Source organism: Schistosoma mansoni, chromosome 1 (genome assembly GCF_000237925.1).
Source record: "Schistosoma mansoni strain Puerto Rico chromosome 1, complete genome".
Classification (NCBI taxonomy): domain Eukaryota; kingdom Metazoa; phylum Platyhelminthes; class Trematoda; order Strigeidida; family Schistosomatidae; genus Schistosoma; species Schistosoma mansoni.
The window spans coordinates 21,568,733-21,589,807 of NC_031495.1; the positions used below are offsets into that span (position 1 = coordinate 21,568,733).

The 21,075-nt window shown below is 37.6% G+C and overlaps 2 protein-coding genes across 2 annotated transcripts in view; one reads left to right on the top strand and one right to left on the bottom strand.

Annotated features, from left to right (window-relative positions):
- Positions 1-325: 325 nt before the first annotated feature.
- On the top strand, positions 326-14,895 carry Smp_012570 (hypothetical protein). The gene is made up of 4 exons (XM_018793639.1): positions 326-353; positions 8,289-9,760; positions 11,052-11,448; positions 13,697-14,895. The coding sequence occupies exons 2-4, from the start codon at positions 8,309-8,311 to the stop codon at positions 14,266-14,268; spliced, it is 2,421 nt and encodes an 806-aa protein (XP_018648131.1). The 5' UTR covers positions 326-353; positions 8,289-8,308; the 3' UTR covers positions 14,269-14,895.
- A 1,913-nt stretch (positions 14,896-16,808) lies between these two features.
- Smp_012580 (putative guanine-nucleotide-exchange-factor) overlaps positions 16,809-21,075 on the bottom strand; it is a 32,368-nt gene continuing 28,101 nt past the window's right edge. The window contains exons 11-12 of the mRNA XM_018793640.1: positions 19,880-19,984; positions 16,809-17,507 (exon numbers count right to left, since the gene is read on the bottom strand). Of these exons, the coding sequence (XP_018648132.1) occupies positions 17,275-17,507; positions 19,880-19,984 (338 nt within the window). The 3' untranslated portion in view covers positions 16,809-17,274. The remainder of the gene's footprint in view (positions 17,508-19,879; positions 19,985-21,075) is intronic.

A 21,075-nucleotide genomic window follows, 5' to 3' on the forward strand; every position in this document is an offset into this window, starting at 1 on the left:
AACTATTTTAGAAACCAAAAATGATACTCTAATCGAATACTTTAACTGAAAGAAATTCAATCAAAGTATAAATAGGAGTCTTGACACGTTGATAACGATCAAAACAATAGAATTTACTCAACGAGGAAAAATACCACTGTCATTTTTAAATAGCGCGCCATAATAGCACGCTTATTTCAAAGGAAAAAGATCAATATAGGTTGTAGGCTTATTATTCTCACTGAAAAAAACAGGATTTGAAATCTGAATCAATACTTGAACCTGAAGAGTAAGATAGGTCGGCTATCATATAGTTATTGGATATTGAGGTCAAAGGTCATACTACGCGGGAGAGTACTTTCGGTTGCAAGGCGGTGAGCACTTTTTTTGTGTGTTGTAGTTGATGTCGTTTCTTAAATATTGGTCCTAAAGACCAGCGAATAGGTTATCTTTGTGATAAGGTAGAGGATTTTATCTGTGTTTGTAGGAACTTGGATCGTAATATTATTGTTTGGAAGTCGACTTTCGTATCATCTACATGTGGTGTACCTTCGCTGAGACCGGTCCACAAACTCGTAGAAGAATCCTCTCTGGTGAACATCAAGATAAATGACATGTTAGGCTTTCATTCGACAATTTCATTGAATGATAGATTGTAGTAATATCAAAGAATAGTTAACATCTCAGATCAACTCCTTCCTGTTTTAAATGCTGTTAATTTTTCCCATTGTTGAAAATTTGACGTAATTCTGTCTGTTAATCCTTAATCCTTGTCAGTAAAAGGAGGCTTGGGATGTCAACTCCTGTTAACTCGTACATATGGATCATAGCTTAGGTTCACATAGAATGACCTTAGTCTACAATCAATAAGTCAGTTGAAAAAGTCCGCTACATTTTTGCGGAAGTTTTTGAATAAGTGACCCATCACGTATCCTTTGTATTCCAAGTAAGATATATTATTAGCCGGGCATCTGTGCTCAAAGATGAGTCGCATAGGTGGCCAATAGGAACTCATCGATATGTCGGACCGTCTCCTGAAACTTTGCTCAGACTGCAAACTTTCCGGTCAGCAACAACATGCGGCATATTTAGCACCAATATGTTACCCGGGGTCCGCCTGAGACTTAAGGATAGAATTAAGTTGATCATATTGCGATCACCTACTTCTCGTACGGTTGAACACACGACTCCGGATCTTTTTGTTGTATCTGTTCGGATTCTAAACATGTTTGTGCCAAGTTTTTTTTACGTTTCAGTGACCAGCTACTGTCTTGGCCTAGAAGGACTGATGAAACCAAATTGGCTGTAGCTTCCGTTACAACTAAATAGCATACTGAGATTCCTGACTGATAATCAGTCCTGCGTAATGTGTAGATGAGTATTGGATGCATTTTGATGACGTCATGAAAATGGCGAGTCACATCTCTTGGGTTTTAGAAGACGTACCACTCATGAGCACAAGGTTTTTACAGGTTCCTCACAGCTCCCTCAGGCATTTTAGCTTGCTCCGGCGAATCAAATTACGTAAGGAAATATCACGAAGTCTGCATAAGGACTGATAAACCTGGTGGCCAGAGTGTGGTATCGAATTAAAACCAGCCGCTACATCTGATAGTTGCCGGGAGTTGTTTCAACTCATCCGAGGCACTTGCAACTGGAAGCCCGGTATGGGTGGAACAATCTGTGAAGTTGACGGAGCACCACTTGCCAGCATTCAGAGATATCTTGGACAGTGGGCAGTTTTTTGAGTGTCCGTTGAGCTGGCTTGTTGCTCCAGCGATGTCGATTAATTTGACCCGTGACGACAAACCTCCTTTACTATGCAGAAGTTCGCAAGCACCTTCCAACTCTTGGAGCGTTACATGTCGTCAGGCTAAGACGACTTACTCCCAGTTATTCTCAAGGGTGGTGGTGATCTGGTCAGGAGGCTGAGTAGGTTTTTTGGGAAGCTTTGGTAAACGGGGTTTGTTTCAACATCTTGGAATGAGGTGATCGTCGTAACTGTCTACATCATCCATGCAACAACTATTGGGGGTTAAGTCTACCTCCGTTTGCGTCCAAACTATTGGGTTCCGTCATACTTCTCAGATTGTTAGAAGCCCGTGAAAGACTAATTCGCGGAGAGCGGGATGGTTTTCCTTTTGGTCATGAGTGCATTGGTCATCAGTCTGTCAATCAACTACGACCTAGGGCCAGGTACATATATGCATCGGTCCAAGTTGCCACACCTCATTACCACAAGTAAATACCAAATTCATAGTGGTTACTTCAATAGTAGTAATATATTGTTATAACTTGTGGCCGAGTGGAAGCCCTGTTAACGTATGACGTGATAAAACTGCCACTCAGAGAGCAGCGAATTATCGATTGGAACAGTGACACACGAAAACCGTACGAGCAATCTAGAGTACGTATCAGTCCTGCTTTCTGCCTAGCCCAGCCAGTTACGTCCAGAACAGCCTCTGCGGTATGAATCATTGTATTTCAAACATACTGAGTTTATATACCAGATAGACTGACCATATCGTACCAATAAAATAGAAAATAACATTTGTACAAGGTTTAGCCAAATGTGGCTGTGAATGTGGGAGGCAGCAATTGATAGACTAGGGATAACTCAAGAATGGTAAATCATATAATAGTAGTCTATAGGTCAAAATAAAGCTTATAATAAGGGGAACATGAATATGAATAGTTTAGTTATTTAGCGATCATACGATAAAAAATATATGCGTAATATTGGTTCATAAATAGGTCCCAAAGTTACCATTCATTATTCTTATCGGGACATAACATATATAAAAGGAAGATTGTGTACAAGGGAGAAAGAATTAGTTCGTAGAAAGAAAGGTATAAAGCAGTTTCAATCTCACCGTTTAAAGGAAGGCAAAGAGTGTATACACTAACACCATTGTGCTCAATTCCGAGCCATCCATTGATCATATCAACCCTCCACTAAATATTATAACACCACAGTACTTATTACAGGTTAACAATCGTTGTCTTTCTTGATGTCAAAGTCATCGATTCGTTATACAGGACTGTGGTCTGTGATTGTTTGTTACAGAAGTTTATTTACATCTTAAAGGCTCTGCTCACAAACACCTTAGGTAGAGTAAGAACATAGAACCACCTCCATTATTTTATTTCATTAGTGGAGTCTAGCAGTTTTCCAACCCCGCCATTCCTCCTTAACTTTCCCATAAATGACGTTCTGAAAACAGCTCTGATTAAAGTAGGTAGTGGTGTGGATCTGTTGCCTGGAGCTAGATTATTTTTATTACGAGTACGGTGAAAATATTGTCTAACTGCGCAATGATACTTAAGTCATGCAATCCGCACTTAATCAGTTAGCAATGGGCGTCCGTCGGTATGGTATGTTCTTTGAATCATTCAGGTACAGGATGCTAAGTGCAAGAACTGATTGGAACCTACGCCTGCTTACTCTCGGTAGGAATCAGTTGGAGGTAGTCGCAAAGTTTGTGTACTCGGGTTGTGTAAGTGCAGGTGGTGGGGTGTGATTAGACTCAGTCAGTCAGTCAGCTACAACGTAGGACCAGGCACATATATGCATCGGTCCAAGTTGCCATACCTCGTTAGCACAACAAGATCAACACCGGATTAATAGTAGTTAATTTAATGGTGGTAGTAGTATATAAATAAAGGTTGTATATAAGGATATAGTATAGGAAGGAAGAAAGTTATGAAGCAATTTTAATCTCAAGGTTTAAGGGAAGATAAAGAGTGTATACACCTACGCCATTGTGATCGATTCTGAGCCATGTCACCCAGAGTCTCCAACCATTGGTTACGATAGTCACGCGGACCCCAACCAGGTAGTCTGCATCTGCCAACATGGCTTAGACTAGAAGTTAGTGACTTCAAGCACTGAAGCCATGTTTTGGTTTGGCCGCCCCTAACTCTCTTCCAACCATCCCCTACACGAGTCAGCATTGCGCGTCGTGGTAGTCGGTGTTCAGGCATACGTAACACGTGGCCCAACCATCTCAGTTGATGAAGATTCATCGCCTCATCAACTGATTTACCATCATTCCCTAATACCCTGTGCCGAACTTCACTATTACTTACCCGGTAATCCCAGCAGATGCGAGCAGTATTTCTAAGACATCTGTGGTCAAATACTAGTAACTTGCGAGTATCTACTCTTAATGGCCATGTTTCGCAGCCGTAAAGTGGAACAGAGCGAACTGCTGCGCAGTATACTCGTCCCTTAATTGATAGACGGATATCTCGTCTTCGCCATAGGTGACGTAAGTTGGCAAATGCCAAATGAGCTTTTTGAATCCGTGCTGAGATTTCGTCAGACACCAACCCATTAGGGCTGATCAGACTTCCAAGATAAGTGAAGTTATCGACGCGTTCGACTACTTCACTCCCTATCCTTAGTTCGGGTGTTGACGCAGGCCTGTGATTAGACTAATCTACATTTAGTGGAAGCCAGAACGGCTTATACCCTTACGGGACATCTTTGGTGCTGTCGTGATGTTAGTTTGTCTCCAATGAATTGCTGACATTCAGAAATGGCACCATGTTAGTAACATGATGGTTCGGTAACGTGTATCCGGGCACTGACAATTCAGTTAGTGTCACCATCTTGGAGCACTAGCTTCGGTGGCTGGGATATAATTTACGAATGCCTTCCCAGCGACTTCCATATAGTGCGTTATATACTCACGTTGAGACTGGAACCGTAGCTGCTACCCTGGTCGGCTTTGCCTATCTTGATGACCTAACCCAGCTATATTGGCTGGAACATATGTTGCTGTAGGTTCTACCATGCCAGGCAGGTCGATCGGAGAACGGTAAGACTGAAAGAAGCAACTCATAGTCTGAGGGCGAAGTCACACTGCCGACTGTAGAGGGGCGTGACATCAGTAAGGTGTTTCTCTCGGACAACCAGTATCTGCAGCGATGCTGCCTTGTCACAATAAAGAGAGGAGTTGGGAAAGGTCGACCCTAAAAATGTCACACCTCACCTTACCTCACGGATTTCCGTCTCCGGCTGTAAGGCCTTTTGAAGAGCAGAGCTAACACGTCAAAAACGTCCCACAAAAAGGCCCTGCGTGACCGACCTCAAGCAGTTGTCCCTTGGGCTCTGCAGTCACGCTCCCAGATAGTTAAGACTAACACTAATCCAACTTCCTTTTCAGATTCTTCAGGAAATACTCTTCTACTGTGTCGGCAGCCGGGAAGCGACATCATCCCTCATACCCGTAACAACATACGAGACCAAGTTGGTCACATTCAAATCCTTCCTCCATCTAATAACTCTCTTATCTTCACGACTAACCCTTCTCACGTTCTTTAATCACCGCACCGCTAATGCAAACAATCCGAGTACGCGGAACGTTACTCCCGGTCTCCTGAAACCACGTTGTAAACTACATGTATGGCGAACTGTCATATGATTTTACAACCTCAAGTGGTGTCCGTCAAGGCTGTCCACTATCCCCGTTTTTGTTTAACTTCATTATAGACCTGTTGCTGCAAATAACACTCTCTTCGACTGAATCTACAGGAATTGATCTCCTACCAGGGGGACCACTAAGCGACTTAGAATACGCAGATGACATAGTCCTGTTTGGTGAAGACGCTGGCAAAATGCAGAGTCTTCTGTTGGAACTCAGTAATAATGCCAGGATGTTTGGGATGCGTTTCTCCCCATCCAAATGTAAATTGTTACTCCAGGACTGGCCTGCGTCAACACCCGAACTAAGGATAGGGAGTGAAGTAGTCGAACGCGTCGACAACTTCACTTATCTTGGAAGTCTGATCAGCCCTAATGGGTTGGTGTCTGACGAAATCTCAGCACGGATTCAAAAAGCTCGTTTGGCTTTTGCCAACTTACGTCACCTATGGCGTAGACGAGATATCCGTCTATCAATTAAGGGACGAGTATACTGCGCATCAGTTCGTTCTGTTCTACTTTACGGCTGTGAAACATGGCCATTAAGAGTAGAAGATACTCGTAGGTTACTAGTATTTGACCACAGATGCCTTAGAAATATTGCTCGCATCTGCTGGGATAACCGGGTAAGTAATAGTGAGGTTAGACGCAGGGTATTAGGGAACGATGGTAAATCAGTTGATGAGGCGATGAATCTTCATCGACTGAGATGGTTGGGCCATGTGTTACGTATGCCTGAACACCGATTACCACGACGCGCTATGATGACTAGTATTGGGGACGGTTGGAAGAGAGTTAGGGGCGGCCAAACCAAAACATGGCTTCAGTGCTTGAAGTCACTAACTTCTAGTCTGAGCCATGTTGGCAGATGCAGACTACCTGGTTGGGGTCCGCGTGACTATCGTAACCAATGGTTGGAGACTCTGGGTGACATGGCTCAGAATCGATCACAATGGCGTAGGTGTATACACTCTTTATCTTCCCTTAAACCTTGAGACTAAAATTGCTTCATATCTCTCTTCCTTCCTATACTATATCCTTATATACAACCTATAATTTATATACTACTACCACCATTAAATTAACTACTATTAATCCGGTGTTGATCTTGTTGTGCTAACGAGGTATGGCAACTTGGACCGATGCATATATGTGCCTGGTCCTACGTTGTAGCTGACTGACATGTAGGAGCATTTAACGTCCGAACATTGTGCCAAATAGGTCAACATGCTTCCTTAGCTAGGACTTTAGAATCTCGCACCATTGATGTGTGCTGCGTCTCCGAGATGTGCATACAGGATTCGAGTAGCGTCGTTAATTTGACTTCATCATATCAAAATAAAGAACCATCTCGATTCACTCAACCTAGGCCAACAAACATTCGTACCTAATTCTACATTCGTTATGTTTGACATTTGTTACGTATGAGTCAAAAGCCTAAGATTAGTATATGTGGCTTCTTGCTGTTTCTTACCATATAAGATTAGTTACTATTTTTTTGCTCGTTTTTACCTTAATTTATTGATTACCACAACATAAGATTGAAGTTGAGACTTTATGCACAACTCTACGGTCGGAATTATGTTTACTATCAGAACCTTCTAATAATGCTCAGTAATCTACTGCACTAAAATTGGAACACTTGTACATAAGCAAATGATTCTTTAAAAACTGAACAACACTTTTAAGGAATATTAAGACATACTGGAAATAGCGATTTCGTTGTTTCCGATCCAGTAATTTATCCATATAATAGCAATCACAGCTACGCATGTCATGCGGTAAGATTTTAGAGGTTTGTATTCGTACAGGGATTGTAACAATTGACTCAGATCTAGTAGACCTTCCGAGAATCATTGAAATGCATCATGGCAACAATATAAAATATGAGAACCAGCCGTCCACCTAGGGGAGTTGGAAAACCCTGATTCCAAACCAATGGTGGGTGTGGCGGGTGTGGCCCCCTAAGAAACCCACCTGCTTCATTTTGGGCACCTGGGCAGTATCACGGCCCTCGCACAAATCAAATGAGATTTGGTGCTTCCGTGTACTAATATTTATGTGTTTAAATAAAAAATAAATAAAATCCACCAACCTGGTTAAAGTGCTGGACATTCGCTTTTTGTTCTCTTAATTTCTTAAACAATAGTAATACCGTGGGAAGGCAGTAAGTAGGACTTCCCTGACAGTGGCTGTATACGCGTGGCCATGTGAGAGCATTTCGAGAGGGAGAGCTGACTCTCCCTACCCTTGGCCGTACCAGGGAATTTAGGGGGTTCATAGGTGTCTGATGGGTAGTGCCGAGCGTCTCGTTATTTCTCTTTAAAATATTTCTGATAGAAGATATGCGTGTGTTGCAATCCTAATTGTAGGTACTGAAGAATTACCGGCTTGCAGTAGGATTACCAAGTATTAGTGTTTGGTGTTGATTACTAGGTCAGGTTGTTGACCTGGTGGACGAGATAGATCTAAATAGAACAGTAGGGATGTGTCAATTTACTATGTATTTTGGAAGATTAAGTTTTGGTATCTATCTATTAAGCCACTATGTGAATCACCTGAGTATGTCAAAACTTCTTTGTTGAGACCTGGGAGTCAGTCTTATTTAATATTTAAATGTTCACTTTCGTTACTTCTGTCTCAACCCGTTGGTGCCAGTGGTATGATTATGCTCTCTGTCCTGTTTTATCTTTCCATGTTCAAAACCATGTTACGTATTCATTTTGGGAAGACAAGATAATGTTTTCTTTAGATGAAAGTTGCGATTGATGTCTGACGTTTTACCAAGCTTTCCATTTTAAAACCAATTGTTATTATAAAGTGCCTTTCTAAATTCTTTATACCAAAATAAATTTATCGATTATTCATTATTATTTCTTAGATTCATCTAAATGGTGATATATGGATGGAGAAAGTGTGCGCAGTGGACGAAGTGAAAAAAGCGACCGTTCTCGTCGGTCAAAACGCATTCAGCGGACAAGTAATGTTACTTCCAGTCAATCCGCGTGTATGTTTCAAGGACAAGTAAAGAATGTGTTAGCTTCTCATAACCAGCCACTAGCTATTGGACAGAGCATGCAAAATGTGGATACAGTTGTCCGTCAATCTCAATGCAATTTGATGCCAGTTGTCCCACAGCCTCATATGAGCATGTTTCCACAGCAACCAATGGGAATGCAACAGCCTAATTCTCATCCTTATACATTAGAAACATGGATTCCCCCTTTAATGCCAATGAATCCCAATTTCTCCTCTTGTTCTCAGCCAAGCATGTACATCCCTAACGCTCAAAGTTGGAGCGATCAATCTGTACAACAGGTATATGCCCAACAAATAATTCATCCGTCCATGCCTTCTCCATTCACCCGACCCCCAATTTGTGCAGGAGTACAATCAAATCAACTTCAGTCACAACAACAACAGGTCGGTTCTTTCATACCTCCTGGACAACAGCATCCTTTAGCACATACTGCTGCATCCCACGTTTCGCCTTCCCAGATACCTTCTCAACCATCATCACAAGTTCCTGAGCCATACCGATCTGAGCGTTTTGACTCACAACTTACAAACCGAGATGAAAATGCTTGGGTTGAGGAGGCTACTGCTGTCACTGGCGCTACAAGTGAGACTGGACTCAGTGGTGACAATTTCTCACGGTTTGGAGCACGTTACGGCCTAGCAACTTCACTAGGTATACATGCCAATGGTGGTACCGGCTGTAATATTAGCGGTGCTGCAGCTGCTTTAATACGATCCGAAGCGGATGAAATAAAAATGTTCAAATGCTCACATACATTAAGTTTTGCCATTTCTGCATTTCTGGCAATCGGTTCATTACTGTCTCCAGTCCTAATGCTTTTGCTCCCACTTTTTCCGTTTTGGATTGGATGGTCAACTGAAGGTTGTGAACCAACTTGTGAAGGACATCTCATCAGTATATCTGTAAAACTTGTACTCCTCGCTATCGCGCTGTGGTTTTTAAGCTCCCCTTGTCGACCATTTTGTGGCAGTACTACTGCCATACTTCCACGTATCCGTCTTTGTCGAACTCTTTTTCTTTGTCTTGTGTTAGTTGTTTTATTTGCATTTTGGTTGTTTTATACTGTTCGTGTTATACAACCAAAGGAATCTGATTATCTTTCCATAGTAGTTTTTGCCGGCAGTTTGACCGATACTTTACTTTTTTTACATTATGCCGTTATCGCCCTTATGGAACTGCGTAAAATCCGATTTCAGTACGTTATACACATTGTACGTTCTCCAGATGGAATGTCAAGGACTTTAAAGTGTGGAGAGATGTCGTTGCAGAGGGCAGCTATAGAAGTTTTACAGTTTTACATGGTGGAATTCACAGTATGTTTCCATTTTTTCGTTTTTAGGTCTTTATCAGTGTTTCTTGTTTCATATGATTGTAATAACTCCCATCAGTTACTCCTGACACGTGATATTAAGTTTATATTCTGAAGAAGTTATAGAAAACAAAATAAATTTACGAAGAATATAAATGGTGTCGATAATCGATTGTTCGTAGTTAAATGCTTTCAACTATCGTCGGTCATAAATTTTATAAAGTCTAAAAAATAAGTAAAAGTGTGATTTCCTCTTTAATGTTTAAGATAAAACATATTTACTGGTTTCCAAGGCCATACTCATTAATAGTTAGTGGGTGGGTGGTCAGTAAAATAAACTCAATATGTTGTAAAGGAAAGAATAAACCAAAGGAGTAAACTTATTCGACTAACAAGAAGTGTATGCATCTTCGCCATTGCAAATGATTTTAAGGAATGTCATTCACAGTCTCTAACCATTAGTTACGATAATCGCACGAACCCCAACCAGGTAGTCTACACCTATTACAATGGCTAAGTTCAACTGCCAATGATCTCATGGACTAATGCCATGTTTTAGTATACCTGCATCTAGCTTTCTCCCAGCCTACTCCTACGCTAAATAGCATCGTCTGTCGAGGTAGGCAATTTCGCGATATGCATTCCACATGTCTCAACTACCTCAATTAATGAAGATTTACTACCCCACCAATCGATTTTCCATCTTTACCTGATACTCTGTTCCTAACTGAAGCATTACTTACTCGGTGGTTCCAAAATATACGAACAATGCTTTGAATATACTTATGATCGAATACACTTAACCTACGAATATCCCTTATTCTTAAAGGCCATGTTTCACACCCAAAAAATAAAACAGCGAACTAATGAGCAGTAAACTCGGATATCTCTCCAACGCCACAAGTGGCGCAAGTTGGCAAAAGCCAATCGAGCTTTCTGAAATCGTGTTGAGATTCCGTCAGACACTAGACCATCAGGACTGACAGCTGAGATAATTTTGTTGGGAAGAAAATATTTGCGGTTCACTTTAAATATATCGTAATGAAACATGGACTGTTGTCCGTACTGATTATTTAGTATTTCAACTAAATCAGAACTATATTTTTGTTCGAATAACTATTACTGCTTCTTGTATTTTTTTCGTCAATTATATATTGGGGATTTCTATTCAAAAATTCATCCTTAGTGCACATATCGCACCAAATATGCTTACAGTTTTAGATGTATCTTCTACATATCACGTTATTGCTTTAAGCTCAATGAAACCTCATTTTATTAAAAATGTGTATTTACAGGCTTACAACCCAAATCAAAACTCATCTTTCAGCAGCGGGGGTGGAGGTAAACGTAATCGTCGCGGTGGTTCTGCTTCTGGTAGTGGGAATGGCGGTGGGTCCAAGTACAAATTTTACGATGTAGATAGTGGTGGGGCTGGTTTAGGAAAATCAGAAAACGGTGTTACGTATACTGTTGAGCAATCTGGTGCTATTACTGCCCCTAGTGCTTCAGTTCGTTTGTATGAGGAAATTGAGTTGGAAAAAAGGATACGTAAACGGCGCATGAGACTTCTTTTGGCTGTTGAGGAGGCTTTTACTCATGTTAAGCGCCTTGCTGCTGAAAACTGCAATAATGAAAGAACTGTTGGTGTTGTTGAATGTGATCAAACATTGGTACCTTTCAAAAACACTCGAAGTAAGTTTTCTGCATTCCTTTCCACCAGTTATGTTACTTCAATGTGTTTGGGAGGCTATTAAAGACGAAGTGCATATAGTTACCTTTGAATTGTAGACAGAAATAACTATTATTATTTTGATTCCTTGATTTTTTTCATGTTCTGCTGACGCTAAGTAGGGGAACATACCCCACACCTCATATTTGTGTTAGGTTTTAAGCTGTTTACGATTGACTGTTCCTATCGCATATATTACATTATCATTGCGAAAACATCATTGCACAGCTGTGCGAAGTAAATTTCTGTTTTGTGAGTTTCAAGGATTGTCTAACTTTTTCCCTAACTTAGTGTTTAATGCCAATCGAATTAAGGTCAGTTTAAAAAACATTACGTGAAATTACCGTTGATCTGAATCGTATATTGAAGCATAAAGTAACCAAAATTCTCGCGAATTTTGAAGTAAATACGATATTCTATTCTTTGCTTATTTCTTCTACTCCGTCCATATTTTTTCCAACATCCTTCCATTTCTATTGTCTGTCTCTTTTGGTGTTACTAGTTGTGATAGATTTGACAGATGGACGTTTGTGCTAAGCTCAACATTGTGTCTTTCTACCTGGTATAAAAAGTTACTTTGAAGCTTAAGGTTATTTATCTTAATGTTCACATTGCATACCTTTTTTATTATAGTAGGAAATTTCTATGGTTGTTCATGTCGCCTTTTGACAAACTTGTTTCTTTAGCCCTGCTACGGCTGAGAGTGGGGAGAGTCCACTCCCTCTCTCGAAATGCTCTCACATGGCCACGCGTATATAGCCTCTGCCAGGGAAGTCCTACTCACTGCCTTCTCGTGGCGGGGGTGTTGTTTAAGAAATTGAGAGGACGAAAAGCAAATGTCCGGCGCTCTAACCGGGTTGGTGGACACGAAAAGTCCATATGGGCTCCAGTATCCTGAGGGAACAAATGGCGTATGAATCAATCGTTGGTCACCGGCTACCATGGGACTGCATCTCCTCACGATGCTCCACTGCCTTGTGGATCAGACCTTTAGGTCAAAGACTCCGGATGTGGCCCCGTAAGAAAACTGCATGCTTTGGTTTGCGCACCAGGGTAGTATCACAGCCCTCACACAAATCAAATGAGATCTGTGTGGCGCCTATGTATCTGGTGCCCCCTTGTACCAATATTTATGTGTTATTTCCGATTTAGCCTCAATCGGCAATCCGTTAATCGTTAAATTATACAGCTTGATCGATATTTTTAAAAGCCAAAGGGTTTTTTTGGTGTTCTTAATAGTCATTCACACACATGTCAATTTAATAGTGAGGTTCATGAAGTTGTTCTGTTTATAATATCTAACACAGCTTTTTAGATATATTGGTTTTACCATGTTTATTTTTTGCTTATATTCTGTATATAAGTATGTTATTTTATTACATAAAAAACCATTCTTTTGGCTAGCAATCTTATCTTTAATTTCCAATCATTAGGGGGCCTCAGCCAAATATAATGTCTCGTGAGTAGCTATCACTCAATCACTTCATAACATTGCGTTCATCTATTGATTAGCATTCAATCTATCGTTTTTAACAGTCGAAACGTCGTCTAGGCAAATAATAGAAAACATGCTCCATAACTAAAAAAGATCCCAATTAAACAAACTTATCAGTATATCTGGTCCGAGTTATAATGAAGTAAAAGTGCTTAATTTACTCAGAGGTCGTTTATACTACATTTGATGTTCTGTATAAAGTTATTGATGTTTTGTTCGACAGGTGATGCTGAAACCTGCCGGTTGTCAGCAACTCGATAACATATTCGATTTCACCTTGCCTATTTAGGTTTATATGGTCGAATAAGAGAATAAAAGAAGGTAATCAATAGAAACAACTGAAACAAAGTTTTGTAGCTATTAGGATTAGTTAGCAAGTGTTGTCTGTAACTTCTAGGAATCCTGAATCAGAAGATTTTATCAATATTATCACGAATCCATATCAGTTGGTAAACTACTTTTAATTGCTTGACATAACTGAAACTTAATATCAGTTGGTCAATTAGCGGGTAATTGAACTATTGTTAACATGGTAATCAATCTTTTATACCTGGGCCTTTTATTTGCCCGAAAGCATTTCATTTGTTACAGTTCATGTGTCGCATCTATCAGCCTTTACAAATCGCGCAAAATAGTTTTATATAACATCGTTTGTTACAATTTCTTTTTGTGTTATTATTTCTTAGCATTACGTTGCGTTTATAATTTGATTTTAGGTAATGGGAGGATGTCAAAGTTTACTTGCTCTCCAGGAAAATCTTTGGATCCGTATGAAGCAGCACAAGCTGTTTTCCCTACTCTCATCCGGCCGTTACAAAAGTATATGCGTGTTACACGTCAACAAGCTCGTCACCCTGTGGATATGGTAATTGATCATCTTGCTCTTTGCTTAGCTTATGGCCTGTCACCTCACGCTTTCTTGGAAAGATTTAATCCTTCGGCTGCTACACCACAACAAGATGCAGCCGCAGCTGCATCAGCCATTGCAACAGTAAAGAGAGCTAAATATCAACAGAATACCAAGCAAGTTAACACTTCAGACAGTCTAGATCCATATCCTCTACTTCCTAAATTAGTGCATCCAGGCGGACAGCAGGTATGGAGTATTGTAGCTGATCGGGCTCTATCTCGTAGTTTAGCGGATGGTGCCATATTTCAGCTTCGTCGTGGAAATGAGCTGTCGTTGCTTTGTACTGTTAGACGCCTGCCGCTTATCTATCTTATCGAAGAAATATTAGAACCGTTGGAGGCAGGTAGATTTGTTTTACGAACTGACAATGCAGTATGACCTTTTAAGGAACTTCAATGTTCAGGGAATGTGATCTCATCCATTTCATTTTCTTTTTTAAACCGATTTCGATTCGCATTTCTAGATATGAACCGGTATTGAATAATATGTTGATTACATTACTCGATTCAGTTTTATCCGTTCGTCAATTTTTGCATTTATATGAAGTCCAGAATTCGTTTGCTTTTCACACAAGTTATTGTTTTAGGTCAGTCTTACATTATTGTTTGTATTGCATTTGATTTTTTCTGTTTTTGCTTTGTGTTTTATGGGGCTGCTTTGTGTACGTTGATCTTTTAAAGTTTACAAGTGCTTTTCTTTATTTATTTTCAATAATTAACTACTAGTCATTATAAAAATCTTTATCACAAGTTATTACTAACCACAGTAATTTTGTTGTGCTGCCAATTTTCTCGTTTTTTTCTCTTCATCTTTTTCTTGCATTTCAAGTTTCCACTTGTCATTTCCTAAGGAGTCATGTATCAAGTTTACTTTTAGCTTTATTATAATTACTTTTCCCGTGTACCGATTTAATCGATGTTATTACCGGTTAATGCCAATAACTTTGTTTCTTCAGTGAATTTTGATCTTTTGCTAATTGAGTTTTTATAAAATGTAGCTGAGTATAAACCATTTAGTGTTAATATTCTTTAAGATGTTTACTTGAATCACGCTTAAGGTGTCTACAGTATTTCGGTTTTCATGACTTCATATTGAACGCGTAACGTATGCACAAACTCACATAGAACATGGATATAGGCACCTATGGATAATAAGGATTATGTCAGCCTCGTCAAAAATAATGTAGAAATTATTTTTTCTGATTAGCTCCTACATATTTAATACTTGTTGTAGAACATACTAAGTAAATAATTCAAGGGGTAGAATGAGTCATCGGCAAGTCCCACTGGTTACTTTGAACTGTGAACTTATTCATCACTCTGTGAATGCTGAAAATACCACTAGAGGTAATTTGCGTAATCCCACCGTAAACGATACACATAGTCGAATTATCGCGTAGATAAATTCAAAAATACGATCTGCATTTGCGGTAATAGTTATCTGATATAGTGAACAAGACAGAAGTAACCAAATAAGGTCACTCAATAACACTGAAACGACTTGAAAGGCAAATGCATATCATTGATTGATTTTCTAAGGGGTAGCGATGTATATGTATGAATGAGTATTTACGCATGTTATTCAGTAGCCCAATAGACTTCTCACTCAAGTAGTCAGTTCGGGGGATTAGCGCGTAGACACCGCCCATCATAACGTTGTTTGTAAGATTAATACGTAAACATTTTCAGTTCAATTCAAATGCAATTGCTTTTTAACTAGGATACAAAGTAGTTTATTCGGATATTTAGTTCCATTAAAATCGGAGCTTGCGGAAACAAAAAACAAACATTATAGTTTAAGATTCTCGTCGCATCTCATTTGTAGAGAGTACGTGTATGGTGCTTTACATCCTGGAGCTTGTTTATATGTATGTATATGAAAAGCTACTCACTACTGTAAAAGAAGCGTTTTCTTAATCCAATCTGTCTTGAAAACTGGAATTCGATGATGATACACATTTATAGTAAAGGCATGCAACCTGACTATAAGATTTTACGCTGGATTTCAATGTTTGGTTGTTGTAAAGGAATGTGTTACATCTTCGTTAATGAGTCTCAAACATGGTTCTGTTTCGAAAATGACTAAAATTAGCTATCTGAATGACTTGTTATCCTTTGTTTGTGGTTTTGGTTTGAACAATTTCAAATTAACTTACAGTTGGCCGTATAATTTTAATGAGAATAAACTTGTAAATACACAACAATCAAAAGTATATCATTGGAATATGTTTATAAGGAAAAACATAGTTCATTCATTATTGGTCATTAAAAGTGTCAAGAGCTAGGTATATGTCACGGTTTATGATTGAAACCTTACTTAACTGGTAGATATTAATCGTCTCATTGTTTTCTATGCTTGTTATTTGATCTAAACACGAGTTTACAAGTGTACGCGCTTATCAATATATAAATTTGCATAATTTCTTAAGTGTCGTGAAAATAAAAGTAATTAATTTCATCGTATACATAGTGTTAAGTTTTCCAAGTAAAATGAGATTCTAACTTGGTATTGTAGAGGTAAGGTAGACCTGATAAATGTTTATACAGTAAGAATCGATTTGTTAATTTGGCGTGAGGCTTGTTTATCATATACATTTATGAGTAAAGCTCAGTCAGGTAGTATGAAAGGATGTTAGAAATAAAAGTGTGAGAATATCCAACTGCTAAATGAACAAGTATTACGAAGACCGACCTATGGTCACAATGATGGTAAACATTGAAGCTGTTTGCTTTGTACACAAACACTTTAAAACCTTTTACTACTATTCTGGTTGTAAATATTTACCTATTATTATTATTATCAAAATTAGTATAGGATTATGAATATTTTCATATCGTTATTTTCAAGGATTCCGGACAATTACTAGTTACTTGTAGAAATAATTACTATAACTCATTATTACGATTAGTGAGAGGGAATTCTTGGTCAAATTTTAATATTCGGTTACTAGTAAAACAGTTTCAACGACTTATCGAAGTCGTCAAGTTTAAAAACTGAAAGTCTGTACACAATTAAAGCCAGATTGCTGATAATTGATTTGATTCAGTTGGAATATTTTTGAAAGGTTCCAAAAATATTTAAAATTAAAAAAAAACTTTACAAGCTTAGAGATGGGCATATTTGTCATACTCTTTTAGTGTCAGATTGATTAACAAGTAAGTGGTGAACAGCGACTTTTATGTTATCGGTTATTTAAAAATAAAAAGCTAATAAAATGAAATTATGATTTTCCTAGGATTATTGCTAGGCAACAATTTGTCTAGTATTCTATCTTGGTCACTCAGTATAAAGAAAGAAAGGTTATGAAAAGAGAGAAAAAAGTGAAATAAAAACAAATTCGTTCACTAGCTAAATAGTTTATCATCGTTCCTCGTATATACTGTATTATCTTCGTCTAATTTTTCCTAAGTCTCGATTACTATTTCGAATATCTTTCATTCTAGGAAAACCATCAAATGTTTCACGGCTTTTTCTCACCCTGTAGGCTGCTTTAGCTTCTTCCATAAGCATAAAATTCTTCATATTTTCACGTTTCATTGATGAGTCTTTGACTTCAGTACAAATATGACTTGGAAACCATCCACGTCTACCGTCAGGTAATGCTCCTTTGAGCCAGCCTATAAGGGATTTAAAAAAAACAGTGTAATGATTAGTTTTGTGTTATTCTCGTCCTCGTCTGAAGACATCAGATAAATAAATTTAGAGAATACAGTCAAATCTATTTAACATATACTTTTAGACATCACTTCCTGCAAAATAAAGGTGTTTTGAGCTATTTTAAGAAATACGATATCTGTTTGATACTACTTTTTGCATAAGGTTTTGATATTTAACACATATTCTCCTAGAAAAAAAATTATTGACTAATATCTAATGATCCTTGCAACAACTTTCATGCTAAATATGTATTGATCTCTTACATCATTGATGATTTTGGGATTGTGGCTAGAAGTGGAATACTAAATGTATGTTCCTTCCTATCTGTAACTTTTAAGCTGAACATAACAGGGATATTTACACCGAGACTGGAACTCAGTATAAATCAATTCCAATTCATATGCACTAAATCACTGAGTCCAGTTAACCACCAGCAATAGGATAATACTAACTTTTACTAATGTCATATATTATTATATTCATAATTACAATAAAATCTTTTTCTCTCTAATGAAGTAATGAGGTTGACCATTTATCAGATAAATTCCAGTTACAGTTTTTATAGGAAGTGCTGAATTTCCTGGTATAATGTCAAGCGGTGGGTATCAGGACCATATTTCTGTGAATAAAATCGCGTATGTTTTGGTGATCCTTAGAAGTACGTGTGTCACAAAAAAAGGTTTTTAAAAACCAGTGAAAATTTTGAAACATGAATGCACTTAATGACTTTTGAACAAATTCAGATAGTTAATTCTTTTTGGAATAAATGTATTAACTTTAAAAGTTGTCTATTATACTTATCCTACAGCTTTTTATATCAAGCTTATGTTCAGGAATCATTGTAAGCGTAAATGCAAGTGGAAGGAAGACTAAGTTTGGAATGAATTACATTGATAAGTCAACTTACATTGTCACAAATATTTTTATCGATAGATTTCGTTTGGTACTTTAAGGATTGGATAAAATTGATATTGATTTCTACCTAGAGATCAATCAACTGTAAACAACTCAGTCCTATAAAAGGTCAGCCGCTCTTCGAATAGCTCAATGATATAGTCTCTGTCAGGTTTGGTGACACGGGATGAGGTTCCATAGGGAACACTGGCCTACCCAAGACTATAGGTGCACTTTACTGATGAATAACATGTAGCACGAAAGCTGGATCAAGGATCTACTATCGACTACCTTCAAACACTTAATGTGTGGATTCAACTTTACAAACACTGTTCATTCCACCACTTTAAAGTTATCAATCAATTAAAATGCAGTTTATACTAAGCAATATATTTTTCTCATGGGAAGCAGTTGTTTATGTTGATTTACGGAGTTCTTATTTCAAAATTATTGATAGAGAATCAAATCGCCCAAGATGTCTGCTGAAAAATGTGGGCCATTATATTTTGATTCAATGGTTTGAAGGAACGCAACCGTTACGAGGCCTGAAAATCTCGGATTTGATCGTTCTTGATGTCATGGCCGTGCAATACTGAGCGTTCATAGACTGAGGCTAAATAACTGGTTTTCAGTGGCTAATAAATTAAGAAACAGTAAAATGTTTTCGGAAACATTTAACTTCGATGTATGATACTTGTGTCGACATAAGTAGTATATAGCAGCAATCAGAAGTGAAATGCTTGGCAGCAGAATGTTAGGAAGATCTAATCGAAGAGAACAGGGACAGAGAGTAATTGTTATGCCAATGAAGGAACGATGAAGTTTAAGACAATTGATGGAGTATTTGTAAATGAGGTATTGATTGTTTGGTTTTCACATCGACCAAAGAACTTTGTAATTTTATATTAAGACACAATCGGTTGTCCCCACATGTGTTCTAATTCATTACAATAAGACTTTGACCAATATATTTAAGTAACCGGGAATATGAGGCCTTCTCTGAGAAATTAACAAAAAGCTTCAGAGTTATCAATCAGTGGGTGCATGGTGTTGATGAATTTAGAGGTTTAAGTTTCTCCTAACGTCTTATAAATTGCTAACAGAAGCTATCTTTTGATGGTGAAATAACAAGACAAACTACAGAAGGATAAACCATGTCAATTTATTTATTTGTTTGTAAATTGCTGGGATATGAATCTAAGCTCAAATGCACGCATAGTACGGTATTTAATTCTCATAGTCTGACAATAAATACATAAGACAATGTCAATAGTGCTGTGAAAACAAAGGACTGAACAAGGAAAACACCGACTATATTTTAGTTTTAGCATATATTGTCATTTTCGACAAAGATAACTAGAAGCCAACTTTGGTAAATGGTGATTATAATATTTAAAAAAGTAGTCATATAAATAATAAAGTGAAAATAATTGGATACCATCTGATAAGCTGACAAGCACATTAACTTGATCTCCCTCTTTTAATTCTAGTTCATCACATTCAATAGCAGAATAAGATTTAGTGATGAGTACTTGAGGACATTCTGTGTAATAAGATAAAAAAGTAGAAATAAGAGTATATTATTTACGAAGAATTCATATGGTCAATTGAATCCTAAATTGTAAATGATTTGTATTTCTCAATTGTATTATTATTATTATTATTTATTCTTTAAACATTCCAAAATCTAAACATCTAATATATATCGACACAACTATTATCAGTGATGATTAAAGTTATAATTGACCTCTAAAAGTTTTCATTATAATTATATATAATAAACTGTTTATTTATTATACATTATAATCAAAGTTATAGCTTTATGATATTAACACTAAAGTTTAAGACTTGTATTTGAATTATTCATCGGACATTTAGTCAATAATTACTAATTGAAGTTTCATTGAATTTCATCTGGTGTTTCAATGATCTCGTATCATCAAACTTTGTTGTCTTATTGCAGTTTACAACTCAAGGCTTTCAGTATGTTTGTTGTAATATTACTTAACTAATGTTTCTGAAGAAACAGTAATCAAGATTATTCGAATCGGTGTATTACAAAAAATCTGATTATAGATAATGCGTCAACTGTCAAAAAGCCTATAGGTTACGTTCGCTGACGTCCACATATATTGTTTATTTAATGGATTTATGTCGACCTAAAAATGAAACCCAGACACATTGTGAACGGACTGACTACGGTATAACTATTCGTATTTTTGTCGATTTTAAACTCAAAACGGATTCAACAAGAAGAATAGTAGCTTCCCTTAAAATATGTAAGATGCCTTATTAGAAGTAAATGACATTCTTTACGATTGTCATTGTAATAACTCTCGCTATAGTTAACTCTTATTTTCTAAATTTCTTTTTTTCAGTTATATAGGTATATAAAGCTGTACATTAGACTACAAGGTTCATTAGTTTTCAATGTTCTATGGAATATTACTATAAAGGTCCGAATTATCATTTATATTCATAAACCATCATGAAACAGTCTACGACATCGTTGTATCATTTGTATCACTACTTCATAATATTTAGTATACTTTTTTTTTACTTAAACAGTATAATAATTGTGAGGCTTACTTTAGTTAATGTATGACTCACATATTATTACCTGACACTACTACA